Source organism: Coffea arabica, chromosome 2e (genome assembly GCF_036785885.1).
Source record: "Coffea arabica cultivar ET-39 chromosome 2e, Coffea Arabica ET-39 HiFi, whole genome shotgun sequence".
Taxonomy (NCBI): Eukaryota; Viridiplantae; Streptophyta; class Magnoliopsida; order Gentianales; family Rubiaceae; genus Coffea; species Coffea arabica.
In genome coordinates this window covers 17721971-17749870 of record NC_092313.1, presented here as the reverse complement: position 1 = coordinate 17749870, position 27900 = coordinate 17721971, and the positions used below count along the sequence as shown (strand labels likewise).

At 36.4% G+C, this 27900-nt stretch overlaps 4 protein-coding genes across 6 annotated transcripts; all 4 read right to left on the bottom strand.

Moving 5' to 3' along the window:
- Nucleotides 1–1022: 1022 nt before the first annotated feature.
- Nucleotides 1023–3850, bottom strand: LOC113731454 (elicitor-responsive protein 1-like). Of its 2 annotated transcripts, none has more exons than XM_027256739.2 (7): nt 3548–3850; nt 3340–3444; nt 3074–3200; nt 2862–2933; nt 1882–1927; nt 1476–1767; nt 1023–1390 (listed from the first exon to the last, which is right to left on the bottom strand). In XM_027256739.2, the coding sequence occupies exons 1-7, from the start codon at nt 3588–3590 to the stop codon at nt 1353–1355; spliced, it is 723 nt and encodes a 240-aa protein (XP_027112540.1). In that variant the 5' UTR covers nt 3591–3850; the 3' UTR covers nt 1023–1352. The 2 variants fall into 2 exon arrangements, with proteins under 2 accessions (XP_027112540.1, XP_027112541.1); XM_027256740.2 differs by having other exon boundaries at nt 1476–1764; nt 3548–3735.
- Nucleotides 3851–6266: 2416 nt separating this feature from the next.
- Nucleotides 6267–9562, bottom strand: LOC140036135 (uncharacterized). Its single transcript, XM_072077427.1, has 11 exons — nt 9529–9562; nt 9286–9408; nt 9098–9184; nt 8948–8998; nt 8651–8770; nt 8492–8554; nt 8329–8391; nt 8170–8247; nt 7084–7168; nt 6871–6918; nt 6267–6395 (listed from the first exon to the last, which is right to left on the bottom strand). Exons 1-11 carry the CDS (start codon nt 9560–9562, stop codon nt 6314–6316), a joined length of 834 nt encoding a protein of 277 aa, XP_071933528.1. The 3' UTR covers nt 6267–6313.
- Nucleotides 9563–11934: 2372 nt separating this feature from the next.
- Nucleotides 11935–19923, bottom strand: LOC113728674 (phosphatidylinositol 3,4,5-trisphosphate 3-phosphatase and protein-tyrosine-phosphatase PTEN2A-like). 2 transcript variants are annotated; one of them, XM_072079489.1, is made up of 13 exons: nt 19685–19923; nt 17806–18290; nt 16793–16894; nt 16658–16714; nt 16385–16450; nt 15508–15684; nt 15267–15353; nt 15108–15172; nt 14862–14938; nt 14250–14296; nt 13160–13290; nt 12905–12974; nt 11935–12738 (listed from the first exon to the last, which is right to left on the bottom strand). In XM_072079489.1, the coding sequence occupies exons 2-13, from the start codon at nt 18232–18234 to the stop codon at nt 12190–12192; spliced, it is 1857 nt and encodes a 618-aa protein (XP_071935590.1). In that variant the 5' UTR covers nt 18235–18290; nt 19685–19923; the 3' UTR covers nt 11935–12189. The 2 variants fall into 2 exon arrangements, with proteins under 2 accessions (XP_071935590.1, XP_071935591.1); XM_072079490.1 differs by having other exon boundaries at nt 17806–18252; nt 19685–19824.
- A 2096-nt stretch (nt 19924–22019) lies between these two features.
- On the bottom strand, nt 22020–25334 carry LOC113731452 (cysteine proteinase mucunain). The gene is made up of 5 exons (XM_027256738.2): nt 24679–25334; nt 23464–23699; nt 23215–23355; nt 22450–22902; nt 22020–22362 (listed from the first exon to the last, which is right to left on the bottom strand). The coding sequence occupies exons 1-5, from the start codon at nt 25136–25138 to the stop codon at nt 22261–22263; spliced, it is 1392 nt and encodes a 463-aa protein (XP_027112539.1). The 5' UTR covers nt 25139–25334; the 3' UTR covers nt 22020–22260.
- Between the last annotated feature and the right edge of the window lie 2566 nt (nt 25335–27900).

The window sequence follows — 27900 nt, the reverse complement described above, 5'->3', positions numbered from 1 at the left end:
TTGCATGTATGTATGTAAACACACGACCCTCCTCGACCTGCCTGAATTCGACGAGGACCATGGCCTTAACACATAAGAGGGGAAGGGGGCGCACTTGCTCCAAAAAGAAACCAAAGCACGGGGAGCGAAAGTGGAACACCGAAAGCAATCTCAAATGCTAGCTAGCTTCATGTGTCAAAATCTCTCGCAGACGGTCAAAAGGGTATATTGTTGAAAGGTCTATTCATCGGATGATTTCGCATTAGTCAATTTGAAATGACATTGTACAGGCTTCATTTCTTGATTCCTGATTCATCTTCACATGCACTAATTGCAGCCACTTTTCTCTAGTGTATCCTTGAGCGCATTGATCCACTAATAATAATAATGACTGCATTAGGATGTCCAACTTTCATTTTCCTTACTATTGATACATTGATAAGTCTTCTGCAGCAACAGATTCTCGGACACGACACGCAAGGAAAAAAAAAAACACACACACACACAAAGAGGAGGTCATCTCGGACAAAAATTAGCATAAAACGAAGTTACAGGTACAACATTATTACAATTTTGATCCCCTACGGTTTGACTTTTTCCGCAATTGTGGTGCAAGTGGCAATTGGCTCTTTTAGCCAAAAATGGATCGCTAACATCCAGCTGTATTCTAAGATCATGACATTGTGTTACAAAGACCAGGAATGATTGAAGTTGCCCCTCCGGCGAGGTTCACGTGAACAACTAATGGACATTTTCCATGGGATTTTATAACCCAACTGTGCATCAAGGAAACGTCTTGTTTGGAAGCCATTTCATCAATTGAAAAATAAAATCTCAACGGGGATCATGTTTAAAGCTTCCCCACCCCCCAAAAAAAAGAAATTTGAAACTTGAGGAATAACAGCAATAGTTAGTTCAGCTCGAGAGTCTATAATGGCTAAGCTTTCAAAAGAATGACAAGCAATTTTGATGAGAAGGCAATGATTGTCAAATTCTGTGATTACGAATTAAGAAGAAAAGAAAAAACAGAAAGAAACGAGAAATTAAGCAACTGGATGCTTCAAATTTCATTTGTCCTGGGTGCAGATGATCCATATGATGCTTCAATCACCTCCCCCAAAGCAAAGGGAAACAAAAGATTACATACAAATTCACATCTTTATATAGGCAGACAAACAATAGGAAAAAAAAATCATGCCTTCTTCTGTTCTAAGCACCATATAAACAGTTTCCAACCACATAAGAATTGCTGTTAGTAAAAGGGTTAATTGTTCCTGATGTCAGATAATAAAACTACCAAGCCCAGTTACAAAGATAACTGTCACTAAAATGTAGACGTGCTCTCTCCACTAATACCGATAGCGAGCTTTATCTCAGTATGGTGGTGGAGGATAGATTCCAGGGAATGGACCTGACAGAAATTAAACATTCAAATTAGTTCAAGTGAAAACATATTATATTTTAAGAAAATAAACACTTGCAGTAATAAAAATTACCTTTATGGTAATGAGATGGATCATAAGGTGGAGGTGGATATGGTGGTGGAGGATACGCTGAAGGTGCTCCATAAGCTGCAGGATAAGCAGCTTGAGCAGGAGGATAATATGGTGCTGGCACGTATGCTGCAGGATTAGGAGGATATGGTGAATAGGGAGGAGGTGGAGCAGGATAGGTTGTTGGAGGTAGATAAGACCCAACAGATGGGGGGGGAGCAGCATACAAAGAACTTTGGGGTATTGGTGGTGCCACATAAGGTGGAGCGGATGGAGCATAACTTGTTGCAGGCTTCTTTTGAAAAGACGACAGTAGAAAAAAAGAACCATTAGCCTCTTTAATGCACAGTTTGATAAGTATTATTCTACCATTAACAATATGTGGAAATTTACGAGATAAGACACTTACATTAGCATTTGCATAGTGCATAATCAGCCGAACTTCTCCAGCATGCCTGCGACAGTAACAGTATTTAGAAGTCTAAAGATCCCCTTCTTTGATATAAGCAGAGCATTATACAACATCTAGCAATCCGTGGCACATGTATGACTGACTTAAAATGACGATAGACATCACAAGGGCAAGATACAAGACATGCTAGCGTGTTTTATTGTTTTCACCAGTATCCTAAAACCATCAATCTCTTTACTGATTTTTTGATCCAACGGTGTACTTAAAGATTTTAATTAAAAGAAAATGTGGAAGTTCTCCAAGTGTCCAAATAACATGCTTCAACACCCATACCCCTCCCCTCAAAGATCTAAAATCTATTGGCAAGACACATAATGCAATGTCAAACTGCAAAGTCCAACCCCCATTTCAAACAGATACTTTTTAAGAGTAAAACTTGAAAGAGGGGCCTATCAAATAGTAAATTTAACTTTTAACTTCTCTTGTTTCTTTCAACATACACCTTAAAATTATGGAGATCTGTAACTTGGATACTGATAACTATTTGGATTGCCCATAAGCCTTCAGATTCTATTGCAGCTCTGTTTCTGTGTGTATAGCTACTAAAATCCTATATATCTTTCATAAGCGTAGTGACAATTGTTTTCCAATTAGCTTTATCAAGTTAAAACTACAATGTAACCTTCTAGTCTTCTAAAGTGTTGACTCCAAAAGCAGTTTCAGTTTCCAAAATATCTTTCTTCTACTTATTAATACCCAAATGGCAAGATGGAGCAGAAAATACTATTAGGAGTTTTCCCTACACACACACACACACACACATATACATGGTGTGTGCGTGTGTGTGAAGATACATAAGGCACACATAAAAGTACATAAACAAGTATCCCATATGTTTAAATGTTCAAGTATGTATTAACCTACAAAAGAATGAATACGGCAGGTAATTTTCCCTTTTTATCTTTTGCAGAGTATACCTGCCGGTTTTAGTTTGGAGTGGCCAAGAACTATCATCAAATCCCTGAGAAAGCACTTTCTGCAGCTGAACCCTAATAGATTAACAACAATAGGAAAAAAAAAATAATAAATCATCTAAAAGTATAGAATAAAAAGAAAATACTCAAACTAATAAAACGAATAGAATACAGGGAAAACAAAAGGCAGAAAGTTAAAGAAATGACATTATTACTTTCCATTGCCGATAAAATCATCATAGGTAATGGTATTGCTGTTCCAAACAGCAACAGTGATCTCCCTTAGCCCTTCAATCAAGGAGAAGACGAATTTCTCTTGAAAAGTAGGGTTTTTTCCACCGTCTACACGAGTAATTAAGTAGCAGTAGAATAGAATAGTTAGGCAACAAAATGGACAGTTTTCTTACAAGCTCGAATACTAGTAGTAATTGAAAAAACAATCAAACAGAGATGAAAAGAGGAAATAATAAGAATTACATACCTGTGTGGGTACGGGTACGGAATTTAGTGCTGGCGTATTCCAGGCAAACGTAAGGATCTTGTCTTGAAATCCACTCCGTATCCTTCAATTTGCTGCAGCCTACAACTGCAAACGTGCATTACCGATTCCCGAAAGAATTCGTCAGAAATACCAACAATGTTCAAAAGAGAAAAGGAAGTGGTAAACGAAGAAGGAGAAGAATGATTACCGGTGATCTCCAGGGGTTGACCTTGAATTCCAGAAATCGACATGGACGCTATTATAGAAGAGTACCAACTTCAAAAGAAGATAATTATGGAGAAGGGGAAGAAAATTTTATGTGAATTTCAACATCGTTCCCTTACATATATATGCATATCTAGAATTATTTGAGCAGGAGCGCAGGAGGCAATAATATCCGAGAAGGTGGAAGCAAATTAAGATAAAGACTAGTGGAAGACTTTCTTTGTTATTTCGTAAATTCTCTAATTTCCGAGAAGGGGCAGTAGCACGTTTTTTTTTTTTTTATAATGGGGCAGTAGCACGTTGGATGCAGGAAATTGATAGCAGCAGTATTTTGGATTGATTGTTTAGGGGGCAGAGGCAAAGACTGCATGACGCGTTTTAACAAAAGCAGAAAACCACGCGTTCGCGTATTTTTACAAGCGCGGCTGCTTTTAATCGGATTATACGGTCATAAAATAACTTCAACTTCTCTTGAATGGATTCTTTTCATTTTCCGTTGTGTACATCTGAAAACTTAAAAATCAAAATAATACTTGATGGAAAAGGAGGAGGGGATTTTCTATAGAAGACTAGGAGGCTTCCCTGCGCAATGCGCAGGCGCCAGGTGTTTTATTAAAAAATTTTGGTCGTTTATATTTTGGTGGACAATTTTTTCGCATATGGATTATAAGATTGTATGGCTAATGGAAAATGAGTGGGTGAACTCCATCAGGCGCCTCTTTTTAGGCCCTTTATTTTTTTCGTTTGCCAGCAGAGCTAGAAGCAAACTCGATTCTGATATTCCTAGGCAAAATAAATTAAGAGAAAAAACTTCGTAAACAGTAGCGAGGAATACATAACCAACTGTGCAAAATAAGATTAAACTGATGATATTATATGCAATAGCCCTCAAACAAATGTGATTTACTATCATGAAGTAAAAGAAAGTTTTCAATCGCAAAATAAGATCAAAGATCAAAAAAAGTTCTTCTGGACAAGCTTTTACAAGATCAGCTCATTTGGCGGAAATGAATTCTGTGATCTTCCTCCTTTTTTCAAGATACTTCGGTGCTCTCTTGCTACTCTTTGATCTTGGTGTTTTTTTCCTTTCTTCAATGCTTTGTGTACCTACTCTTTCCTCAAGCTTTTCATCCAGAAGCTTATGAGTTCCACTGAAACTCCTTCTCACCAAGAACACCCCTTCTTCAAGCTTCTGTAATTTGGATTTTGCCACTCATAGAGGCAGGTCTCCTGCAACGTTTAACTTCTTGCATCGTTTTTCCCACTGCATTTGCACATCAACTCCAATTTTTACCTTCCTTTCTTCATTACACAATCATTTAAGATTCAAAAATGCAGTTCAGTATGGTATGCAAACTATCTTGTCAACTACTATTAAAGTACAAGTTCACAGCAGAAGTACAAGCAAGCTATAGAAAAACTTCCACTTGATTCTTGCAGCAAATAAGATCAAAGCTTTCAACTTCATTACCAAAGTGTGTGTACTACAATCCTCATGCTAAAGTGTAGCTGAATTTTTTAAATAAACTAAAATATTTTAGTGAGGAAGAAAATTTGGGGACTGAAGAAAGACAATAAGTTAGGAATTTTACTTCTTTCGCTATAGCAGCAAAAACCCATTGCTTGGATGTGATTGGGATCAAGGGCTGGCAAACATTCTCTCTGAAACCAGCCAATCAGTTATTCTAGATCACAGTAATGTGTAGAAGTTGATTTAGGGATAGTCACATTGAATCATTCAAACAGAAAGATCTAGAAGCTGCACAAAGTATGATATTCCTATATCAACAGGCTTCAATGATAATGTATAAGAGTAGATAATAGAACCGGAAACAATGTGAATTAATTTACAACGATCCATGTGGAAATCCTACAATGTCAATCTCTATTTAGAAGTCTTCAAACAACATGATAAAGATGAGAAACGATATCAGATAAGAAGCATTTGGTAACTTCAAATTCTACGGTGACAAACTTTCTAATTAGTAATACTGCACAAACATGGAAGCACTACAAAAGACAATGACAGATAACAATGAAAGAATACAAATATAGATGTAAATGCAAAAATACTTGGAGACCAAATTCAACCTAATGATCAAATAGGAATCGTGAACAAGATTATAATCTCTGCAATTTCCAAGCACTAATCAAATAGTAGTTTATGATTACATCCTCACAATTTTCACAACATCGCAGAACTTGTAGATCAGATTATTCTTACATGACATCACCTTAGGATCCTGCATTGCAAGTCTGGTTCACTCTCTAGTCCTCTGTAAATTTTCTGCAAGGGATTCACCGGGTTGTTTGACACAAATTAATAGCTTAAAAATAAGCACATGTTGTACATCCAAAAGGCCAGTAGAAGAACCACCTGAACTGTGGTTCCTTGCTTTGTTCCTGGAGGTGTTCCCTTCGTTAGCTTTCGAAAATGCTCATCCTTCTCAACAATTACACGGAATACCCAAAAATTAACAAATACATATGAAATTGGAGTAAAAATTTCAGGGTTAATTTAGAACATAAGATTAAGACAACAAAACCTCTACCTCTATCACTGGACTTCTTTTCATCCAGAAATGGGAGTATCAAAACCACCAGCTCCTGGCTGAGGCGTAAGATGCTTCGTGACACTTACAAAAATAATAAGACCTAAAAATTGGAAAACTATCATAGCTAATATCTCTAAAAGCCCAAAGAACAAACTAAAGAGTTGTACCAAAACTAACTATTGTCAGCACTATATTTAAAAAAAAATACACAAAAGCGTTACCATCACATATAGATATATTTGCTGAAAATCCACAACCTCCATGAAAGAATCCCACCTGATCAAAAGTTTAAATTCAAGGAAAAAATATGAACAAAATATGAGAATAGATAACAATATAATTGCTGGGCAAAGAAGTCTTCACAAAAAAAAAGGTGAAAGAAAAGTAGAAGCACAAAAATCCTAAGGAAAATAGATACATAAAGATGTAGCAATAAGAATTACTTGAACAAAACAAATAGCAAGAAAGGGGGGTAAAAGAGCAAGACCAAGAACCACAAGAGAAAACAAAGAAGCAGGAGACAAAGCAGAAATATTTTCTCAAGTTCTGGCACAAGAAGCCGTCACTTGTGAATATAGTCATGACAAGCGGTTTCTCGGCGAGTGAGATGATCACGCATACTCCAAAAGCAAGAGTTGCAGGCTATGTGGATCAAAGGGTAAAACAGATTTTGAAAACCAGATCCCCAAAACTTAACATACTAAGCATGCATGTGAAGAAAGTGAACTATACGTAAAAAGAAGCAAAATACCTCCATTGATATACCAAACCAAGATAACAAAAGCAAATCCACTGGCACCTAAGATAAGAAAGTTGAACACAGTATGCACATGGGCATTAAAGAGCTGAATACCAAATATTGCACATGAACATAAATAGATAAACCTGAAACAAGTGAGCAAAAAACCAGCAAAGAAAAACCAGGAGGAGAAGTGAAAAAAATTTCTGGAAAACAAAAGAATACCTGATTCTTCTCCTAAACAAGCGAAGGAAAACCCCTGGGAGTTCTTCTTCTTGAATATATACAGAAATTTGCAAGTAGCTTGATCCTTGAATATACAGAGGAACTTGCATGAAACTTCATTTGTCTATCAAATACACACTATCGCATCAATGCATCATTATCAGTGAGATGCAAGAAGTAGTGGCGTCCAAAGACCAACAAGTATGAAATTACAAAAATGGTTAAGGTCAGGTATTAAGGATCCACATAATCAGCATCTAGAAGGGCAACACGGTAACAAAGTTTTGGTAATGGCAAACAATGATTTAACCGTGCTGTCAAATCTAATTGAAAGGTTAAAACTATCATTGATGCGACCACCAATTTGACCAAAAGGCTTTTGCAGATAGTGTATATGCCTGATCATTAATAAATTGGAGTGCATGAACTCTATCGACAGCTTGGTTACCTATAAAATTAGCAATTAGTTCAGCCAAACTAAAGGTTGAAGTGAAAATAAGAAGGTAGAAGAGGAACAACCAGTAGTTTCTAATGTATACATCTGCTTTTTTTCTTTTTGTTCTTAATAGCTTTCACTTGTTTTGCTGATGAATGACTTCTGCCTGGATGATTCAACTATATATAATCAGAAGCAGAAGCCATAAGCTTCATATACATAGTGGTACAAATATGAACAAGGTATTTGGATGAACAGAAGTGGCTTGAGATTATATAATGGAACTATTACTTATGCATGTCAGCGTGATATTATGAACCAGTCAGAGAAGCTGATTTTGCAGCTTTGAAAGCCTGCCATAGGAAATACTGGAGCATTTTCAGTCATATCAGAAGCAATTAAAGAGTTTAGCATGTTTCAATGAGCTGATTATTTAATCAATTGTTAATCTGAAATTAGTTTACAGATGATTTATTGCAAAACATGAGAGTGAAATAGAGTCTATGAGCATGGAACAAAAATAACAAATTTGTAGGTATACAACTAAATTGAGAATAAAATGACAACCTTATGACAGTTGTTAAGTATGTGATATGCTAATTTGAGCTCTTCTACACAGAAGGTAGTAATTTCACATCAAAGCTAGTAACCTGCACTTCTTCTTGTTTTAGCAGAGGGATTATGAGGAAGTTCATACACCTGGTTTGTTGGCAGCAGAGCTGACAAACCTATTAAAAATAAAGTCCATCAGATTGTTAGAGACAATGGAACCAGGACTTTTTTGAAAAAGTTGAAAGAAGATTTATCACCTGAAGTTTTTTCTGCTATTTCTGTCAAGAATTTGTAGCAGTTCATACATATGAATGATTTATCTAAGAATCAAAGAAGAATACTAATATAGCTGGTGATAATAATGTTCATGGTTGTATATAATGAACAACAATCAATGATTAATTTTAAAGCTTAAATCACCTGCATTGTGTGTGATATCAGTGGCTACACATGTATCTTGTGTCACAGAGTTAGAAGTAGACCCTGCATATGAAAGTTGGAAATAGATCATTGTATCAATAGAATAGTGTTTATAATATCAGTATCAAGAATGCATTGAAAACAAAGTATGACATGTACCTTTCTCATAGCTTGAGAATGAAGAAATCTGGTCCTTCAATTTTTTACCCGACTCAGTATAAGGTAGTTCACCACTATTGTTTGGAGACTGAGAAATTCGGATACCAGGTTTTGAAGCACCTATTACAATAAATAGAGTTGGGACTGGTGCCATGGATATTATAAAAAAGGAAATGCAATTGAAATAGGATAAGAAACAATGGACAGCCTAAATCACTACAATGTAGCAGGAAACAAACAAACATATACAGCTAAGTTGAGGTGGATTTATTGATTCATGGTAGATAGAAATAGTACCTCTGAAGTGTTCTGTAAAATCAGAGCATGAGAACTGACTGCGTGAATCAGCTGAAGGTCATGGAGAAAAATACCAAGTTTAGTATACGTAAACATAGTGGTTAAAATTGTAAGAAAAGTTGGCAAAGAAGAATAAATATTGTCACTAACCTTGATTACAACCAATATTTCCAAGAACGTTTCCCTTGTCTTTGAAGGTTGGAGAAGGAAAGGGTCTAGTAACTTTATTATTCAAAGCTAACCATCAACGAAGCAAGAGAAATAGACAGATTATCATGAACAAACCATGAAGAGACAGATTATGAGAATATAATAAGAGTTTTTGGATTAGCATGTACCATAGGAACATTGTTCAGCAGGAAGGGTACGTATAATAGATGCAGAAGCTGGTGAGTTAGAAGCCTGTTGAAATTGCTGTGGCAAGGAGACTTGGAAAGGATTTTTTCCAATTATAATCCTCTCTATTCAACGATTTTTTCCAATTAGAAGCCTCTCTATTCTTTTTGCGTCGAGCCTCTTTCTCTTCGACAGATAGAGCAGCAAATTTTTCTCTCTTTTTACGATTTCGGTTATCCTTTTACGATCATCCCTTATCCATAGCTTAGAGCAGCTCATGTTTTTTATATACGCAGACGAAGGCAGAAACAAAGACAGACAAAGAAGAATGTAGGCATACGGACAGATATATATATTCTTTGTATATATATGCGTAAACAGGTATATCCGGTGATGCGTAAGGGACAAATTATTTACGTAAAATGCGGCAAGGGTCTCAGTACAGAAGGAGCGAGCTATGAACTAAATATATTCAGGCAGAACAGAAAAGCAGTTAAACGAACGGGAAAGAGTACAAAACCTCCATGGAGAGAGCAGATGAAGCTGATCGAACCACCTCTGCTACTGCGTATTATAAGAAACTTCGAACACCTGAGTAGAGATTGAGATGAAAGAAATATACACTATCATGAAACAAACGAATAGCTCATCTAAATGAAGTTTGGATGAGGATAAAACAATAGCTAATCTCAAGGAAGCTGTAAGATGTACTATAATTTGCAGGTAAACTGGTTCTATGAATGTAGGAAACTATTTGCACGAAATCTGTCTTTGCTATGTATCCGTCGTCCATTAGTAAGAAACAAGAAATATATGGAAAACCGAGGCAAAGGAATTCCAAATGACAAAAAGAGCCAACCTTGGGAGGAAACTGGTCCATAAAATAAGCATCTGAATGGCCAAAACAGTAAAAAACAAAAGGTAGTGGCAGACAACTGATTTAACCCTTATGACACATGATTCAGCTCCTTGGTCAAGATTCAGGAGTAGACTATATCTCATGTTTATCACAAATCTAAAAATATCTGAATCTATATATTATCATTCTAACGTTTCCGGGAAAAAAAAAAAATTTATTATTATCTAAATCTACATATTATCACTTACATACATTTCTATATAAAAATTTTATTTAATATTTCTCTAATCTCTAAATCTATAGGCTCCAATTATTATGTCAACCATAATTCTTGATTTGTTTTCATGGTTTAATAAATATACATGTTCATATTAGAAATGTATGTAATATCTCTACATCTATGAGCTCCAATTCTAATGTCCATCATAATTCTTGATTTTTTCCATGATTTTAATGGCTTTTATCTAAAATTTAATGGTTTTTTCCATGATTTTAATGGTTTTATCATAATTCTGATGGTTTTTTTTTGGATTTTAATTCAGTAGTTTGATTAAATTCCTGGTTTTTTTCCATATTGCAGATTTTAAACATGGTTTTTTTCCATGATTGTTAAGTCTATGAATTTAACTTCTGGTCTGAACTTAAATTCCTTTTTTTTTTTTACATTTCAATTGAGTAATTTAATAAAATTCGTGGTTTTTTTTTTCGCATTTCACATTTTAAACTTGATTTATCATTTAAGTGAAGTTATAATTCCAAGAGAAGAGGCATTTTTTTCTTTCCCATCCGCACAGCTCTGGAGTACAACAGAAGCCATCTATCTATACAAATAATAATCAAGGATTGGTCCACAGCCCACAGCCAATAAACCAGCAGTCCAAATGCACTGAAGCAGGAGTGGGAGCACTCAATGAGTCAATGTACAAACCAGCACTGCAACGTACAATAGCCTGGAGCAGGGGGATAGCGTCGAAATCCGAGCAACGGTAGAAACACCAAGTGCTTCAGTCCAACGTACAAACCAGCATTGCAACGTACAAGAGCCCGAAGCACCCGATGCACTCGAAATCCCAGCAACAGTAGAAGGGCCAAGTGCTTCTTATATATATAAAAGGACATGAAGGATAAAAATTAGTTACTATTTCAGAATTGAGTCAATTGAACTTGGACTTTAGAGATATCCGATTAAAAGCGCCACCACGCTCGTAAAAATACGCGCTATGGTTGTTGGCGTTGGTTCTGCTTATCGAATAAGATGGGTTGAAGCTGTCCTCTAATCTTGTATCATGTAAGGTTGACTTTTTCTTTTGGAAGACAAAATAAAAACTATCATATCTAAGGTTGACTTGATTGGAAACTCCTCCTTCAAAATTATATAGATGACATGTATTGTACTAGGGCAGGTGGAAATGAAATCTTCCCTTACAAAAAGACTTACTTTAAGTCTTTCATGGAAAAAAAAAAAGGCACTCCAAATCTTTCCCTAGTAGGTCTGGTTTGAGCTCGAGTCAATAATGGTAGAAAAGGCCTCTAGCCAACGCAGAAAATGGCTGGATGCCAAACTACAGAGGAAATGCGTGGCTTTTATGTAACTAACAGTACTGTATTTTAATTTCTGAGCCAGCCACGAAACATCGACTCATCCATAGGTAAACCCTCTTGGTTGAATTCAAAATTTCCACTTCTCACAGGTAGAAGGTAGTGCAGCTGATGTTCTTTTGCTCAAGCAGTAGTGCAACCACCATCAGGTAAAAGTGCATAAAAACAAGAGAGTGCAAGATAGAGAACCTCATGTCAGAAGGAACTTGTTTGATCACATCCCAAGGAATACGGACATAATTCAAGAACTTACAGTAACTAAGAGCAATCATTGCATCAAGCCAGACCCAAAGAATGCGATAAATCGTTTCAGAACCATAACCACATCTTAAATGAAATAAATAGAATTGAACAGAGACCTTCCTGTTGCCATGGACTTGGGTACCCCACCATTCACTAGGATAATTATGTACAGGATATCTTCTTCTGTGATAGACACATATCTTAATTATTCACTTTCATAATCCTCTTCATCTCCAAATGTGAAAACAGAGGCATCAGCAGCCATTGCTTTGAATTGACTTACATTTGCTGTTGAGCTGGTAACTTCAGGATTGGGTATAGATCCTTTAACGGCATCCTTTCTTGGCTCATTCTGTACAGAACCTGTGCTTCCTAAAGACAAACGCTCAGTTTCACGTGTCAAATGTTTACTTTGATCCAAACTTGTTTTATGGTCAGAGCCATCAATATTTTTATCGACACTTTTTCTGGATTCAGGGGCACCACTCACTTCCCCCCTCCTTGAAGAGCCTGTTTCCTCAGCCTCACTGTCGGAAAACACATCATCCTTTTCATTACTTCCAGAATTTTTATCTGAACTTTCGACAACTGCAGCCTCATGAACTGCAACAGGACTGGGTTCTGAAGCCGTATCTGCACCAGAACTTTCAACAGTTTTGTCATTAGCAGTTTCTGAATGGCGTGTTGGAGGAACGGCAGCATCATAGTCCACAAGCACAACTTCAACTTGAAATCCAGGGGATGGCAATTTTCTCTGTGCAGATTCCAAATATCAAAACTCATTGTGTAGAAAAGTATAGGAATGAACATTAAAAAAAGAGAAGAAGGAGGAGGAGGAGATCTCTGCATTCAAATAGCAACTCTCAATTGCATAAATGAACATCAATCATATAAGTGGCATTTCAAATTACTATAATTACCTTGTCAAAACCATCAAGATCACTTGTATTCAGTATTTTTCTGTTCTCTATCATTGTTGTATTCAGCCAACTGAAGAATTGAGGCACAAAAACATCAAGAAATTCATAGCTTAAATAATAATCATGCAAAGGATGGAAGCGTTTCACCCACCACCCTCCCCCCTCCCCCGACACCTTTTGTATTCATGTTTACAAGCAAGCAGGTAGAGAAGGTTGGTTGTTATTCCAAAAGATCACAGGGATAATAGTCGATACCAATAAAAGTCTCCTTGTCGGTCATGGAAATGAATTTTGAAGTCCCCAGCCAATTCCGTCAGACCAGGCTCCCCAGGAAGGGCAAACACCATTATGCCTTTCTTTGGTGCACTAAACCAATATTCTTCAGGCTGCAGATAAACCCAGAACAAAAAATGCTTATACTTGGAATGAGAAATTTTCCAGTAAAAAGCACAAGCAGCACCAATATACTGTATTATAGGTTCACAGATGCAGCCATAAAAGAATTATCCGTATGCATACAGGTACACTGACAGCCTCCACACTCAAAATGTCAGTTGGCTCTGACTTAAATGCTTGCAAGATACTATAACCATCAACTAACAGTTTAGTCTTCCATTACTTCTATAGGTTTAACAAAATTGTGGATCCCCTAAATATTCTTCTGTTTATCTACATCCAACGATACATTCTCAATTCAGTCACATTTTCCACGAAGTGACCCCATTTTATGTCATGTTTGCTCTCTGCATTTTTATTCTCGCTGTCAATCTTTTATATTTCTTTTAAGTGTATTTTAACACAATCAATTCTTTGACAACTACTCACTTTTCATTTTCTTATTTGAGGATGTTGGACAGCAGGGGTGACAACTGGCAAGACGATAACTACTAATCTTCCTACTACATAACAGTATTCTGGTCAAAACTACTAAACTTCCTACTATATAACACTATGCTGGTAAAATTTTCAGTATGTACCTGATAGTTTATCATATCTAGGCATATTTATGAATTACTCATAGAAAAACATCTAAATACGATAATTATAATCGTAGCATCTCGCATGACTAGGTATCAATTTCTTAAAGAGAAAAACAGAGTCCTCGTCTATATTCTGTAGTCACATAAAATTTACTGCCTCTAGGCCTCTCAAACTCCAAAACTAAAACCCCATCTAAATAGCAGATTGGTTAAGCAATATGCAACACTTCTCTAACCAGTTACACTTCAACTTTCACTTGAAAATTAGTGAACTTTAGTGTAACTAAAATATGGTTCATCTATAAACTTTTTCTTTCAAACTTTTTTGGTGGAAATTGGGGCCATTAAGTTTCATAAAGACCTACCGCAAGATCTTTCGTTCTTGGATGTTTCCTTGTCGAGAACAGCACTCCTGAAGATAATGCATAAATCAATTTAAACACCAGAAGTAGCATACACGTTCTGACAAACTACTGAAAGTGTGTTATCAAATATAAGGCAGGAAACAAGAACGGTAGTCCATCAATGTGGAATGGAAAACCAAATAGCATATGGTACAATAATCCAAGAAATAACAGCAAAAGGATTGGTGAAATTGTGGCTAATTGGAGTTATCAGGCAACTAAATAAATGCAACAAAGTCAAATGAAAAATGGCAGTCGAAGTGTAGAACCTTAAACCTGGTAACAGGTCAAAAATTAAAATAAAAAAAAAAACTTTTTAAAGCACATTATAATAGGAGAGGCAACTCCCAGGCACCACAGTGATGCAGAGGCATGTAAAAACATGGGAAAGAGAATTTGCACAGCGGTGCTACAATTTTACTTGAGGAAATTAATAAGTTGACCCTGATTAAAATCAAATAGGATAATCAGGGGGAAACATTCTAAAACGAAAAATAATTAAATGTACAAAATACAAACAGGTGACAGATAAGCATAAATAGGACTGCATAGGACAGAAAGGATGATGATTACCACTGTGATCAGATACAGTGATAGCTGGCCTGACCCAATAAGGACATCTGTGAAGCCGGAATCCTCTAAGCATGCACCTGTGTAATGCATTCCAAAAAATATTATACCCACTAAACCTGATTTGTAGCTAAGCAAGCGTGTCAACATTCAGTCATTACATAGCCAGATTTATTAATTATGAATAACTGTGCAACATAAAAATTGTTGCCCTAAAGATCTTTTAGAGCACAATATAGAGCCAATTACCTGCGCCCAGGCTGGTTTTCTCCATTGAAGTAGGTTAAGATACGTTCAAAGTATTTGACATACCTCTGTCATGAAAAAGTTCATAGTAAGAAGGATGCACCCTCCACATCGCAAGAAAGAATTGGAAGAAGGATTGAAGCAGACTCAAATTAGACTCACAATCTGACTAGGAAGAACAAGAGCCTTTCCATCAAAACACCTTTTTTGATTGTAGTAATCAATAGACTCCTCAGCCGTGGGAAAGAACTGTAAGAAGATGAAACCAGATAACTTAATATAGCAAAGTTCTGCTGTAAAATTCAAGGCAAAACAACTTTCAACAGATAAATTTTACTGACAAACAATGTACTAGGAATATATGTATGCCACAGAAAACTTATGTAGGATCTGGAAATTTTACCTTCAAGTAGAGAAGAAGGCTAGATATCATCAACCCAGTCCTAGCCATTCCGGCCTTGCAGTGCACAACCACAACATTCTCAATATCCTCCTTCAACCATGAATATGCACTATGACAAAATGAGATGATAAGTTGAACAGGCGGGCAATTATGGTCGTCAAAGGGGAAACTGGCCACCTGCAAAATTACATCAAATTTAAGAGCTGTCAAAACTTTGAAACTTTGCTTCTAATATGAGGAATGTACAGATGCAAAGGCATGGTGCAGAAAATACTCTTAATTACTACTACAGAACATAATGACTCGAATATCATATAAGTAAAACATAAAGTCACTAGGGTGATATTGGTCTAAATGATTCTAAGGACTGCACAACCTTTCTACAAGTAATAATTTGAACAAACTGATATTTACTGGGCAGATTTGGAGATGACAAACTGAATACTACACTTCTAAGATTCTAATACTTCTCCAGAAAGCAACATGCAGCACAGAAGCATAAACCAGTCTTATGTCATATCAAAAGGAAAATTAGGGATTTTTCAGGGAGACAGAACCAACTTGAAAATGTCAGTGCATGTATCCCTTTCTGCAATCAGAAAGAACCATTTTTCACCACCATATCCCCATGCAGGTGCACGATATTGACAACAATCAGTACTTAAAAGTTGATGCTGTGCACAGAGGAAAGATTTAAATAGCAAATCACATCCTGTTATTAAATCCCATAATAGTCCAGACATGCTACAGGATCTAAAAGAATAACAAGAGAAGTACGACTAACAAAGTAAATTAAATAAGAAAAATGAAACCACCAAAAATTGATTACTGAATGTTAAACACCAAAGAGCAGACAACAGCAACAATGATAACACACCTTTCCCTCGAACAATGACACATCATATAATCTCTCAGAACAAAGGTTGTAGACCTTGTATTTGTCCTGCATTTAAGAACAGATCAAAGAGAGAAAAATAGTGGCCAACCAGCATGAACAGGCTATGGTCAAGGAATTATTTGTGCTGTAGTAGAATACCAAATACTTGGTGTGAAAATGTTAAATAAAAAAAAATGCATTATTTTTACTTGCATATGGATTAGTATTTGATAGCAGTAGATAGATACATGTGTCAAGGAAGGAAGTAAATACCTTGTGATGGGTTTCAAAAAATTTAATAACTTCTTCCATGTGGTTTCGATAAAATCCCTAGATATGATTATCCATCAGTATAAGTTTATTGCCAGTCATATAAAGATTCAGATGCATACTATCACAGCTTGTTACCTCAACATAGCCAAAAAACCCAGAGCTCATGTCACCAGCAGGGAAACCCATAGCAATTATATTCTCAGTGATGTACGTCATATCCAAGTCAAATCCACCTTCCTGAGACAGCAGGAAAGGTCATATTTGCATACCCACTCACTAAAGTAATATGCAAAGCAGCCAAAAGATACAATTCAGTAGATAACCCTACAATATTGACAAAAAAGATCCACATACTATTTTACAAGGTTCAAGCCCAGTGTCATCACAGTTAAGTGGACAAGCAGGAAGAATACTAATCTTTACAGCCAAAAGGGAAGATAAACGCCGCATGGGGTTCAAGGTAGCCCTAGACAAAAATTACCTCTGGGTATCAAGAATGATACATCCTGAGCCATTTATTTCTTATTTGAAGCATTATGAATCAATTCTGATCACAACATGAAATCCCAATTCATTCACCGCAACTTCATGTTTTAGATCAACCATTAATGAGAAAGGACATGAAATGAATCAAAAGCCACAACCTCTTCCACCATAAAAACACCATCGACCACGTTGCATATGGCGCAGTTCAACAGGCAGAATGATGCACAAAACAAAGTATTCCAGCTTTGGAAAATTGTTTATTACAACAAACAGAGGCCTCATGTAAAATTCTGCAGTACTTGGGTCAGCCATCATGTAGCATCCAACAAAGCCAACCAATTTAAACAAAGTACTCTTACTTTAGCAGACAGCGCAATAATTAATGTTAGGAAACACATTAGTTCATTGGTGAGGTTTGAAGAACAGAAGTTCTATTGTTTGAAAAACACTTCCACCCACTATGTCGAGACAGAAAGCCAGACACAGAAAAAAATAGGTTCTCAATAGTTTGCAAACTTAAATAACACCAAAGTGGGGTTTTTTTTGTGTGTGTGTGTGGGGGGGGGGGGGGGGGGGGGGTTTGAAACAAATACAGATACGCATACAAAGGAAGCCTAGAAAATTCAGAAAGAATTAGACCACTAAAAGCATAAGCAAGCAACCTGATATCTTCGTTTATTTTGAGATACAACATGCCGAGCCTTAACCTGAACAGCTTTTACAGCACTTTTAGAAGAATCCACAATTCCTTTCGTAATTGTTCCGATAAAACCAGACTGTGCTGCTGGTTGAGTTCCATCAGAGTTTTCTCCTTGCTGAGAAGCCTTTGGAGACAGGCGCAATCCAAATCCACTGGTGAAACGTGAAAAGGATGATTTTCCTGAACTTTCAGTAGGTGATTCATTCTGGGATCCTACCAATGACTGGGGGATTTTCAAATTCTTTGCCCAATTGGAGATTCCAGATACTGATGCTTTAGAAGGTGCATCTTGTCCTGAATTCTGTTGAGCAGAATCCATTGCAGATGCCACCGGTACATCTGATGTTTGACCATGTGATGTATTTGATAGTTCGGAAGATTCTGATTCCATTCTTACAGCACAATTCTCCTAAATTGTTTATTCAAAAACACCAACCTCCTAAAACACTGGACCCGGAGAGAAGGAAAAAGGGAAAAAATGATAAGAACAAAGACAGCATAAAATGCCCTAACATGGGGTTAAACAAATATGGCATAAGAAAATGATGCAGGCTTCTTGTCATCAAATGCATCATATCTATCAATACTCTCAGCATGAGTTTCTACAAACCCCTAGGCCCTTATCCGAAAAAGAAATCTTGGAGAAGGTCCTTTTGTAGGGAGAGAGGAAAGGAAATACAACAAAAGAGACACGATTTATCATCATCTACACAACATATGGTACCGTCCTGGTAAAACATTCTCTTTCTTAATGAACAAAAAAAACTTGCAGATAGAATGCTATCTAAAAATCCAAACTCAAGCATTTCAACCTTCTTAGAAAGTGAACATAGCCAACAGGATGCAATTTAAAGCATTCACTATGTATAACGATGTTTCCATGAGAGAAGTTTTTCATATCAAACAAATCAAAAGCAGAAGTAGGTGATTCAAATTCACCACAACCACTCTGCCTGGGCCAACAAATTAGAGGAACACGACTCTAAACTGCAGATATAAGACTAGATTGAAGAACGAAATCAATATTCTGAATGTTCTAAGCATATCCAATACAGCACAACAGAACACTATCAGTATAATATTTGTCAGAAAACAACTACTACATCTCATGAATTAGTTAATAGATAAACAGCGAAACCAGTAGAGGAATTCATAAAATTGGAGCTATGACCTCCTTGTGAAACAAATCCTCCAAAAATACAGACCATTTTCCAGTATGGCCAAAAATGTAATATGCATTTCCAGTAATCAATCTTACTCGAAAGTAATTTCATTGGAGAACTTTACTGACATATCCTAATTTGACATTCCTAACTCCATTATCAGTTTCTCGTGATTGGATTCACTATAACAAGAAGTATACTGGACACATTGATTAAAAAGTTAGGCCTTTATACTTTACTATTACATCCGCGATGTACGAGAAACTAGCAAGATGAGAACTTACATTTACACGGTTTTGCCGTCGAAACGAAAAAAAAATCCAGACACCAAACAACCAATAGCAAGCTTACAAACAATAAAGATTGTTTAATAACTCAAGGCAAGAGGTTTTACGGATAGAAATTGAAGTGCTAGTCAAAGAATTGCCAAATTCTAGGAAAACTTAAACAGTAAAATGCTTCAATTAAGTTATAGACCCAACTGAATAGCGATCCACAATTATCAACAAATTTTTCGAGCTTCCGTTAACAACTCAAAGTAATAAAAGACATCAGCAAGTAAATATCCAGTCGTCTAAAACAAAACCACAAAATTATCCCATCAATCAGTATACCTGCATGGATACACGATTTCATCATTTGCAGAAATTATTAAAGTAAATTAGAGCTCCCAAATACCTGATGGAGAAAAGAAGTCAACGGGAGCTAAAGAAGAGCGGGCGGTTGTAGAGCGGTTTTCCGTAACGACGTCGTCCTTCTCTCGTAGCTTTTCTCGTACTGATATTTTTTGTGTGTATCTACTTCTTTCTTTAATTCTTCTCTGGAAAATGAAGCGACAGATTGAAGAATCCCGTCTAGGAATTACTCCCTATTTACCTACAAGTCCTCGTTCTTTCTACTTTTATCTGCATCCACCCACTCTGGTAGGTACTCTAGCTTCTTATTATTATCATCCCGGAAAGTAAATTGCACGAGATGTAACGGATTCGGATCCTCCTCGATCTGAATCCGGATTAGTCTTACTAATGGTGGGATACCAAATGCTCAAAGCAAAAAAAAAATAAAAAAATAAAAATTCCCCCAAGATGTATATCCATTCCTTCAAGGTATAACTCGCTCTGAATAAAAAGTAAATATAAAATAAATTTTTGTGAATCTTACACATGGATGTTGTGATGTACATGCAGTTATCTAAACCTTATGTATTTTGTTAACCAACATGAATTGTTCAAGAACAACATTTTCTATTATCCGGTATGGCACGCTCTTCGATAACATATGGTTTAGATAAAATATTGGGTTAAATGTAAAAAACCTCTACAAACTACTGTATCAATTGTACTTTACACCCTAAACTATGTTAATAGGCAATTTACTCCATTAGTTAACTAAAAAATTATGGAAAAATTAACTCCATCCAAGTAATTGATTGAGTGACTGGTTTATCCTCCATTAAAAGTTTAAGTGGCTTAAATACCCTTTTAATGGGAAAATTTTTTCACTTTAAATAGACTAATTCCCACTTTATAATAAAATTCTAATTGAAAACACATACATAAAGGCAACAAAAAAAAAACTGAAGAATCACTATTGCAATTTCTAAAATCTCATTATCTTGTCTAGCACATCATAGTGCCATATCTTTATGTAATAACAAAATTTATTTGAAATCTCATAAGAAAGGTTCGATACAATACCTGAGATTTAGAAGTTTAAAAAAAAAGCCTTAATTATTCAATTAATCGCCTGTATATAATAAATCAAAAGTACAACTCAAAATTAGAGTCATTAGACTTTTCTTATGAACTGAAAATTAGTTTATTTAAGTGAAAGTTTTTTCTCACCAAAGGATGTTCTTGCCACTTAAAACTTTTTATGGTGGATAAGTAGGTTAATTCATAAATTTAAAAATGAAGTTAATTTTTCTGTCATTTTTTGGTTGATTAGGAATATAAAGTGCTTTTTAAAATAGTTTGGAGCATAAAGTGCAATACCTGTGATACTTTGTGGGATTTTCTGCATTTAACCCTAAAACAATTAACTTGTAAGAACTAGTAGTAGTAGTTTCTTTTTTCCCTTTGGTGTATTTTTCATTCCTTGAATTTAAATTTTTAATACAAATAGTAACGCTACACTACTGCCTATTTGGGGTGTTCAAGTTAGAAAAGAAAATTTAAGCAAGAAAAGAAGGGAGAACACAAGAAAGAGAGAATACTAGAATTATATTTTTTTTGGTTGTATGGGAGTCTTGGGAGAAAATGAAGAGAAAGGGTAAGTGGCAGGTTGAATTTACAAATTTATCCTTCCATTCAAATAAATAGATGTTTGTTTAACCGGTAAAAATGAAATTATACCTAAGTTTAATAAACAAAAGTAACTTTCCATCAATCTCCTGCCACTTGTGAAAAGAATAAGAAGGGAAAAAATATAAGGCAGTATCAAAACTCCCAAATGAAGAAAACGCTCGACATTCTCTCCGGCTCATTTCTTTCCCTCACCCTTGGCTGCCATCCAAACAACCGTACGCGCTTGTTCTCATTTGCATTAAATTTAGCCCAAAAGAAAAAAGAGAATAATTAAAATCAGGGTTACTTTTTTCTCTTCCTCGGTGATGACAGGAAGTTTGACTAGTATCGTCACATTCAAATAACTGGATCAAATCTTAATTGATTTATACACACTGTATATAAGGAAAATTTTACACCACTGATGCCTATTTAGTAACAGAATCTTCATTGTAGTTAATTTGAGGTTTTTGCAAATCTAATCTGTAATCCCCATTTCTCAGCCACGATGATCAAATAAATTCGGTTATTTAATAGAGTACCTAGTCATATCGCAAGTGATGCATTAAGGATTTTGCTTCCTGAAACAACAGGCATATGGTACCAGACAACAACAGGTATAGTACCAGACCAAAAAGAATGCCTACTTCGTTTGGTGGTCTGAATGATGCCATCTGTATCTACTCAGAGAGCAGCAATCATACATCCAAAACAGGGGAAGCCAACAATGAATCGCTGAACGACAAACTATACTTCTTTGAATGTAAATAAATAAGGTTTACAGTTCCATTCGTGAAGTAACTTGAAAGAAACTAGTAGTAGTATTTACAATGGAACAATGCATAAAAACATCTGCAGCCAGAAGGGGTTAGGCGTTCGCCCAAGCTGTACAAGCTTTAATTGGACCCGTCTTCTACAAGTCCAGCATATTCAGCTCCCGCCCACACACAGCAAACATATAAACATTCCTCAAGAACTGCTAACTTTACTGCTAGCACGAGCACCACCACGCCCAATGAGTCTAGCAGGACCCCTCTTCAATGCTGCTACCTTGAGTGGATTGTCTTTGCTCTGTCACATCATCAAAATACACAATCAGTAAGCTAAAAGAAAGAGCTGGTAAACATAGCTCTAGCATTAATGGACATTCTATACTACCATCAGACAAGTGCCCTCGTCAAGATCGCAGATGGGGTAATCATGTGGGCAGCAGCTAGACTGATCGTCACAGCAAGTAGCAGACTCAAGCGGACAGCATCCCCAGCCAAAGCAGTAGTTACCATATTCATAGACACAGCAGCATGTGCTTGCTTCAGGGCATGTGTAGTATTCATCACAAACAGATGGAGGTTTTACTGGAGAGGGAGGAGATGGGCCGGGATTTGGAGGGTTGGCACCGGTCTTCACAGGATAAGAGGGTTCAATGGCAATTCCACATTTCCCAGTGGTGACATTGGCCACGTTCCTCTCAAGCCTGATGTAGCCATTCTCTCCCCAACTTGGTCCCCATGAGTTCCTCACGGTCCAGTAATCTACTCCATTTTCAGTACCATATCCAACAGCAACAACACCATGGTCTAACTGTGTTCCACATTGTCCGGTGAAGACACCCTAAATGGTTCATGAAGAAATCTAATGGTCAAAAACCTGAAATAAGGACGGAAACAATGCATTTTGCAAGTATTTAACCTATCAATGTCAATGTCCACAGAACAACAAGAAATAACACATATAACGGGTAACATGTTAGTTTAAAGTGCTATCAGAAAACATATTCAACCCGTAACCGCACAGGGAGAGAAACTCTTTTGTTTACAAACCCCTACGCAAGACACTAGTGCCACCAGTCATGGCATGGCAAGTTTAATTCTCATCCGCAGTATAACTAAAACTGGGAAAAGGAAAGGCATGATGCTATTATACCGAGTGGTAAAGCTGAAATGCCCTGCCCCCTGCTTCAATGGCGACACTGACCGGCTGATGTGACACTGCTTTCTTCAAGGACTTCTCGTCATTTTCAGGAACATCCTCATAACCATCAATTGAGACCACCCGAGCATTTTTCTGAATCGAAGAAGTAGATTAACCAAAACCATTTAGCTCGCTCATAATTAAAAATTTGTTTGTAAAGCAATCAACATGGTTTCTCAAGATTAAAGGCTTAATATTTACCCGATACTGATCACATGTGCCACCACGAGCATGGTAAGGGTAATCTTCCTCAGAATCAATGCCTCCATTTTTAATTATGAATTCGAAGGCATAATCCATCAGGCCGCCGTTGCAACCCTGGTTGTAAGATGTGTCACAGTCAACCAGCTCCTGCTCTGACAAGGACACTAGTTCTCCTGTAACAATCTGATTGATTCCTTCAACTGCACCTATTGTTGAGAACGCCCAGCAACTCCCTTCATATCAAACATTTTTAGTTCAGATCATTTAGTATAATGGAATATCATATACAGTACCATGAAGGAAGAGAAATGCCCAAAAAACTTGGTTAATAATAAAATATGCATGTAAAGGAATACAAGAAATTCAATGAAATAGTCAGTAGACCGCTCCAGTGTTAGGAGCCATACGAGTTCACACTTGACACAATTAATGGTTTTTCGACGGGATGAAATAGTCAAGAAATTTGATTCCTTTATTATTATTTCTTTTAATCCCCCCTTCTGATAGCAAGTTTCTATTGTTTCAAGTAAGGGAAAACTAAGGTGGTTCCAATTTAAATCACGATCAAAATATGTTGCTAAGCAAGATTTACTGAAGCGAACAAAATATATACGGCAGATATTCGTCAATTGACTGTTCAACACTAGATTTCCTGGAGCAGACAAAACATCATAATACACTAAAAAGTGGCAATTCATTAGACCGTCTCTTTTCTCCCCCAAAATTATGATTGGCGCCCCGATGATAGCTTACTAACCCAGCCAACCAGCAGGACATGGTAAAGTAAATCAATTTACTGCATTGACTTTGGTCAATATTGAAATAAAACAAAAATTCCAATTAAAAACAAGGATCACATCCGAACAAGCAGACCCCATCTTGGAGACAAAAGCCCCCCACCTCCACAGCTTAAACCAGAAACAAACACAGGACCGTAGAAGAAAATGAAAAGACTCCACAAGCGGAGAAAGACGGTGTCCAGAATAAATTCAACAACAGCATTCCCCTGGTCCCACGAACAAAATCAACTATCACCATCCCATGCGAAATTAAATTGCTAAATATGGCCAGGAAGGCATCCGATAACGCAAAACACGGCAAACTCATGATGAAATAAAACAAAAAACCAGAAAAGAATAGTAAACTATGAAATCGAAAACCCACAAAAGAATGGTAAAAAAAATAATTATACAATCATTCACCAAAACTCACCACACTGGCCTTGATCTTTGACTGGAGCAACGGCACCTTTGGCTCTCCAGTCGACAGATTCAGGCAAGCTATCGCCAGCCCGCAAAGCATAGCGATCGTTGCTACGACGGTTCATCAACCTGGTCGAACGATCCATCCGGCCACCAACAAACATGCTACGGTACTCGTCATTGGTCAGATCGGCAAAGCGGTTCAAGCCCAATTTATAGGGACGGTCCTGAGCATTATGTTCCTTAATAAATCTCAGATTATCTTTAAAAATCTCGAATCTTTTTTCTTTCTCGCCTAAAGCGTTATAGTTCTTCCCGTGCTTAACAAGCCAAGACTCGTAAAGAGCTTTGACCTCATCATCATCACTGCTCTTATGTTTTTTATCATAATCTATTATGGACATGTCTAAAGCAGACGAAACAACCAAGAACGCAAGGAAAAAGCCAAGAAAACATTTGAAGGAAGCCATGGTTGGGTTGGATGAAGGGCTTCTGGCCTCTGTGGGGGCTTCGAGATCAAAACTTTACAAGGGTCGCGGGTGTCTGAGATGGGATTGGTTGGGAAGAATGGAAAGGAAAAGGGTAGAAAAGCTGGGGAAGCGGGGAGGTATGGTGGGGAAGAAAATAGGAAGAACGTGAGTTGAGATAAATTAATAGGAGGGGCTGTCGAGTGTAAACCCAAATAAAGAAGGAAAAGAAGTCGAGTCCCGTTGAAAATGGAATAGGATTGGGGGATGAAAACGCCTGGTCCACATACCCTGTACATAGGCATGATGCGGACGGGTTGGACTTTTGGATTTGTGGGTAAAACAGTAAATTGATATTATTAATTAATTTGCAAGACGACTACTTCCCAGTTACCTCGCGATTAGGATTTGTTTATTTTCGGTTTTGGTACTGAAGCCGAATCCCATTGACATATAAATTTCCCCAGAAACACACACATACCGAACACAACTTGTTTCCAATATTCTGTCCTTCCAAAAATTAAAAAATAAATTAACTTTAGTGGTGACTTGTGATAATTTATACGTCTCTTTCTTTTTTTTTTTCCCCCTTTTTCCTTGAAATTTTAGGGTTAACAGCAGCATTACTACATTTTAAAGTTCCACAGGACTAGCTAATAGCTAATTTGGGAAAGTACTTTGACAAAACATAAAGATATGTTTTGGTAAACCTGAACTGTTTCAATGGAATGCGGTCTTAGTATCCTTTTAGATGTCAAATTCAATATTTGAATTGTATGGCTGACAGTTGATATGAAAAGATAAAAGAAATACATGTATTTTTGTGGTATGAAGACAACTAGTGCAGTGGTTAGGAGTGCGGTCTTAATATCCTTTTAAATGTCAGATTCAAGATTTGAATCATATAACTAAAAAAAAAAATACATGTATTTTGGTAGAACGAAGACAAATGAGAATAGTTAAGGATTGCTTAACATGATACATTGACTTCCTTCATTGTTAAGTAAACTTTCCCCCTTTTAACATGATAATAGCAACCATAGGAGTGGATTGTCTGTCATTATCACTAATCCTGTAAAAGTCCAATGCATTAGAAACTTTTTTTTTTCTTTAAGAGAGATAAGACTCATTAGACAAGTTCTATACGAGGGACAGATGTCCCAAGAGAGGTTCGGACTCGGATTGGTAAGAAAATATGACACTAATTCTACTATCTAGCCAACTCAAGAGACTACGTTAGTAACTTTAATTTCATATTCGTTTTGAAAACCATAAAAGGGAAGATAAGGGAAAAGGGGGGAAAAGAATGCTCCGAACCCCCTTACCTTCCATTGTCTCGATTCTGAAAGGAAAACAAAAAAATTGTACTCACCGATCCATGTAATCTGCAATGGAGAGGACTGCAACGCAGGAAGATGAATGCTGTAATTAAAGCTCCGGACACTTTCAGTTTGCAGATGGGTGTCGTTCAACATTATTCATTCAGTCTTTGAATTAATTATTTTCGTGGTTAGATAATATGAACAGACCCAAAATGGCAAATAATTGCGCCTATTATATGTTTCATAAAATGCAAGTTTTTAGTTTTTGGAAGCCATCCATATGCAAACAGTTATACTATCAGTCACGGTACGAATCTTTTGTCTCACTTTTTATTATATCGCTATTTTTCATTCATACACATCATACTTTATTTTTTTATTTTTTTAAAATCTAATAACTATTAATTGAGTAATCATAGGTGAAACTGTTGGTCATCCAATTGACAAATTATAATTGGTCATTGGGCGGGATTTCTTATGAGTTGCTGAATCATCACCATCAAACTTGCCACTGAATTGATGGTGTGACACCTTACTTTTGTTTAGGAGACCACATGGCCAAAATGACTGCGGCCTCGTAAGCTCACGATTCTCGAACTCCTTCGCTATATTGCATTTAGATGCCGGATTTCTATTATTATGAATTAATAAATGAATCGATGACTTAATTAAATTACAAAAATATTGTTAACTTTAAACTTCAAATATTCTCTCCACCACTGATGACTAGTTAAGAGACTTGTTTAGCAAGGGTTGTGTTTGAATAGTGGATTATATGCCCTTTTTTATTTGTTTATATAATTAATATATTTTTTAATAATATTTTTATTTGATTTATATCACATCAGAAAAAATATTACAGTATTTTTTTTCAAAAAATTAGTCCAAATAATCTACTATTGAAACAAATCCAAGGTTAAAATATATATATATTGATGGAACGGTCAAATTATGTTTCATCAAACTATTACTTTATTTTGTTCTTATAATTTCTAGGAAATAATTGAAGATAGGTGTAGTTAATAGCTGTGCAATATTAATTTAGTGCGCTGAAGACTAAGATCGCCTTTCATTTTTCAGGTCTCAGGTCTATATGTTTGAATGTGACTAAAAAAAAGGTCTATATGTTTGAATGTGACTAAAAAAAAGGTCTATATGTTTGTACCACACCTCAACCACCAAATATTCCTTTCGCAGATCTCCTTTTGGGCCTACTTCTCCCATATACGTCGTTTTGCTGTGACTCTGAGCCCAAAAGGAATAAAAACAACATTGAAGTTCGTAAAATCAGCATTGGCCGTATCTTCGGAAACTGCCCCAAAGTTACTTCCTGTTGATAGTATTTCAAAAACCAGATAGCCTTTATTGATCCTGTTTGTCAAGTAAGTTTTTTTAAGGATTTATCTAAAATTTTAGCATAACTTATTATAAAATTTGGAAAAA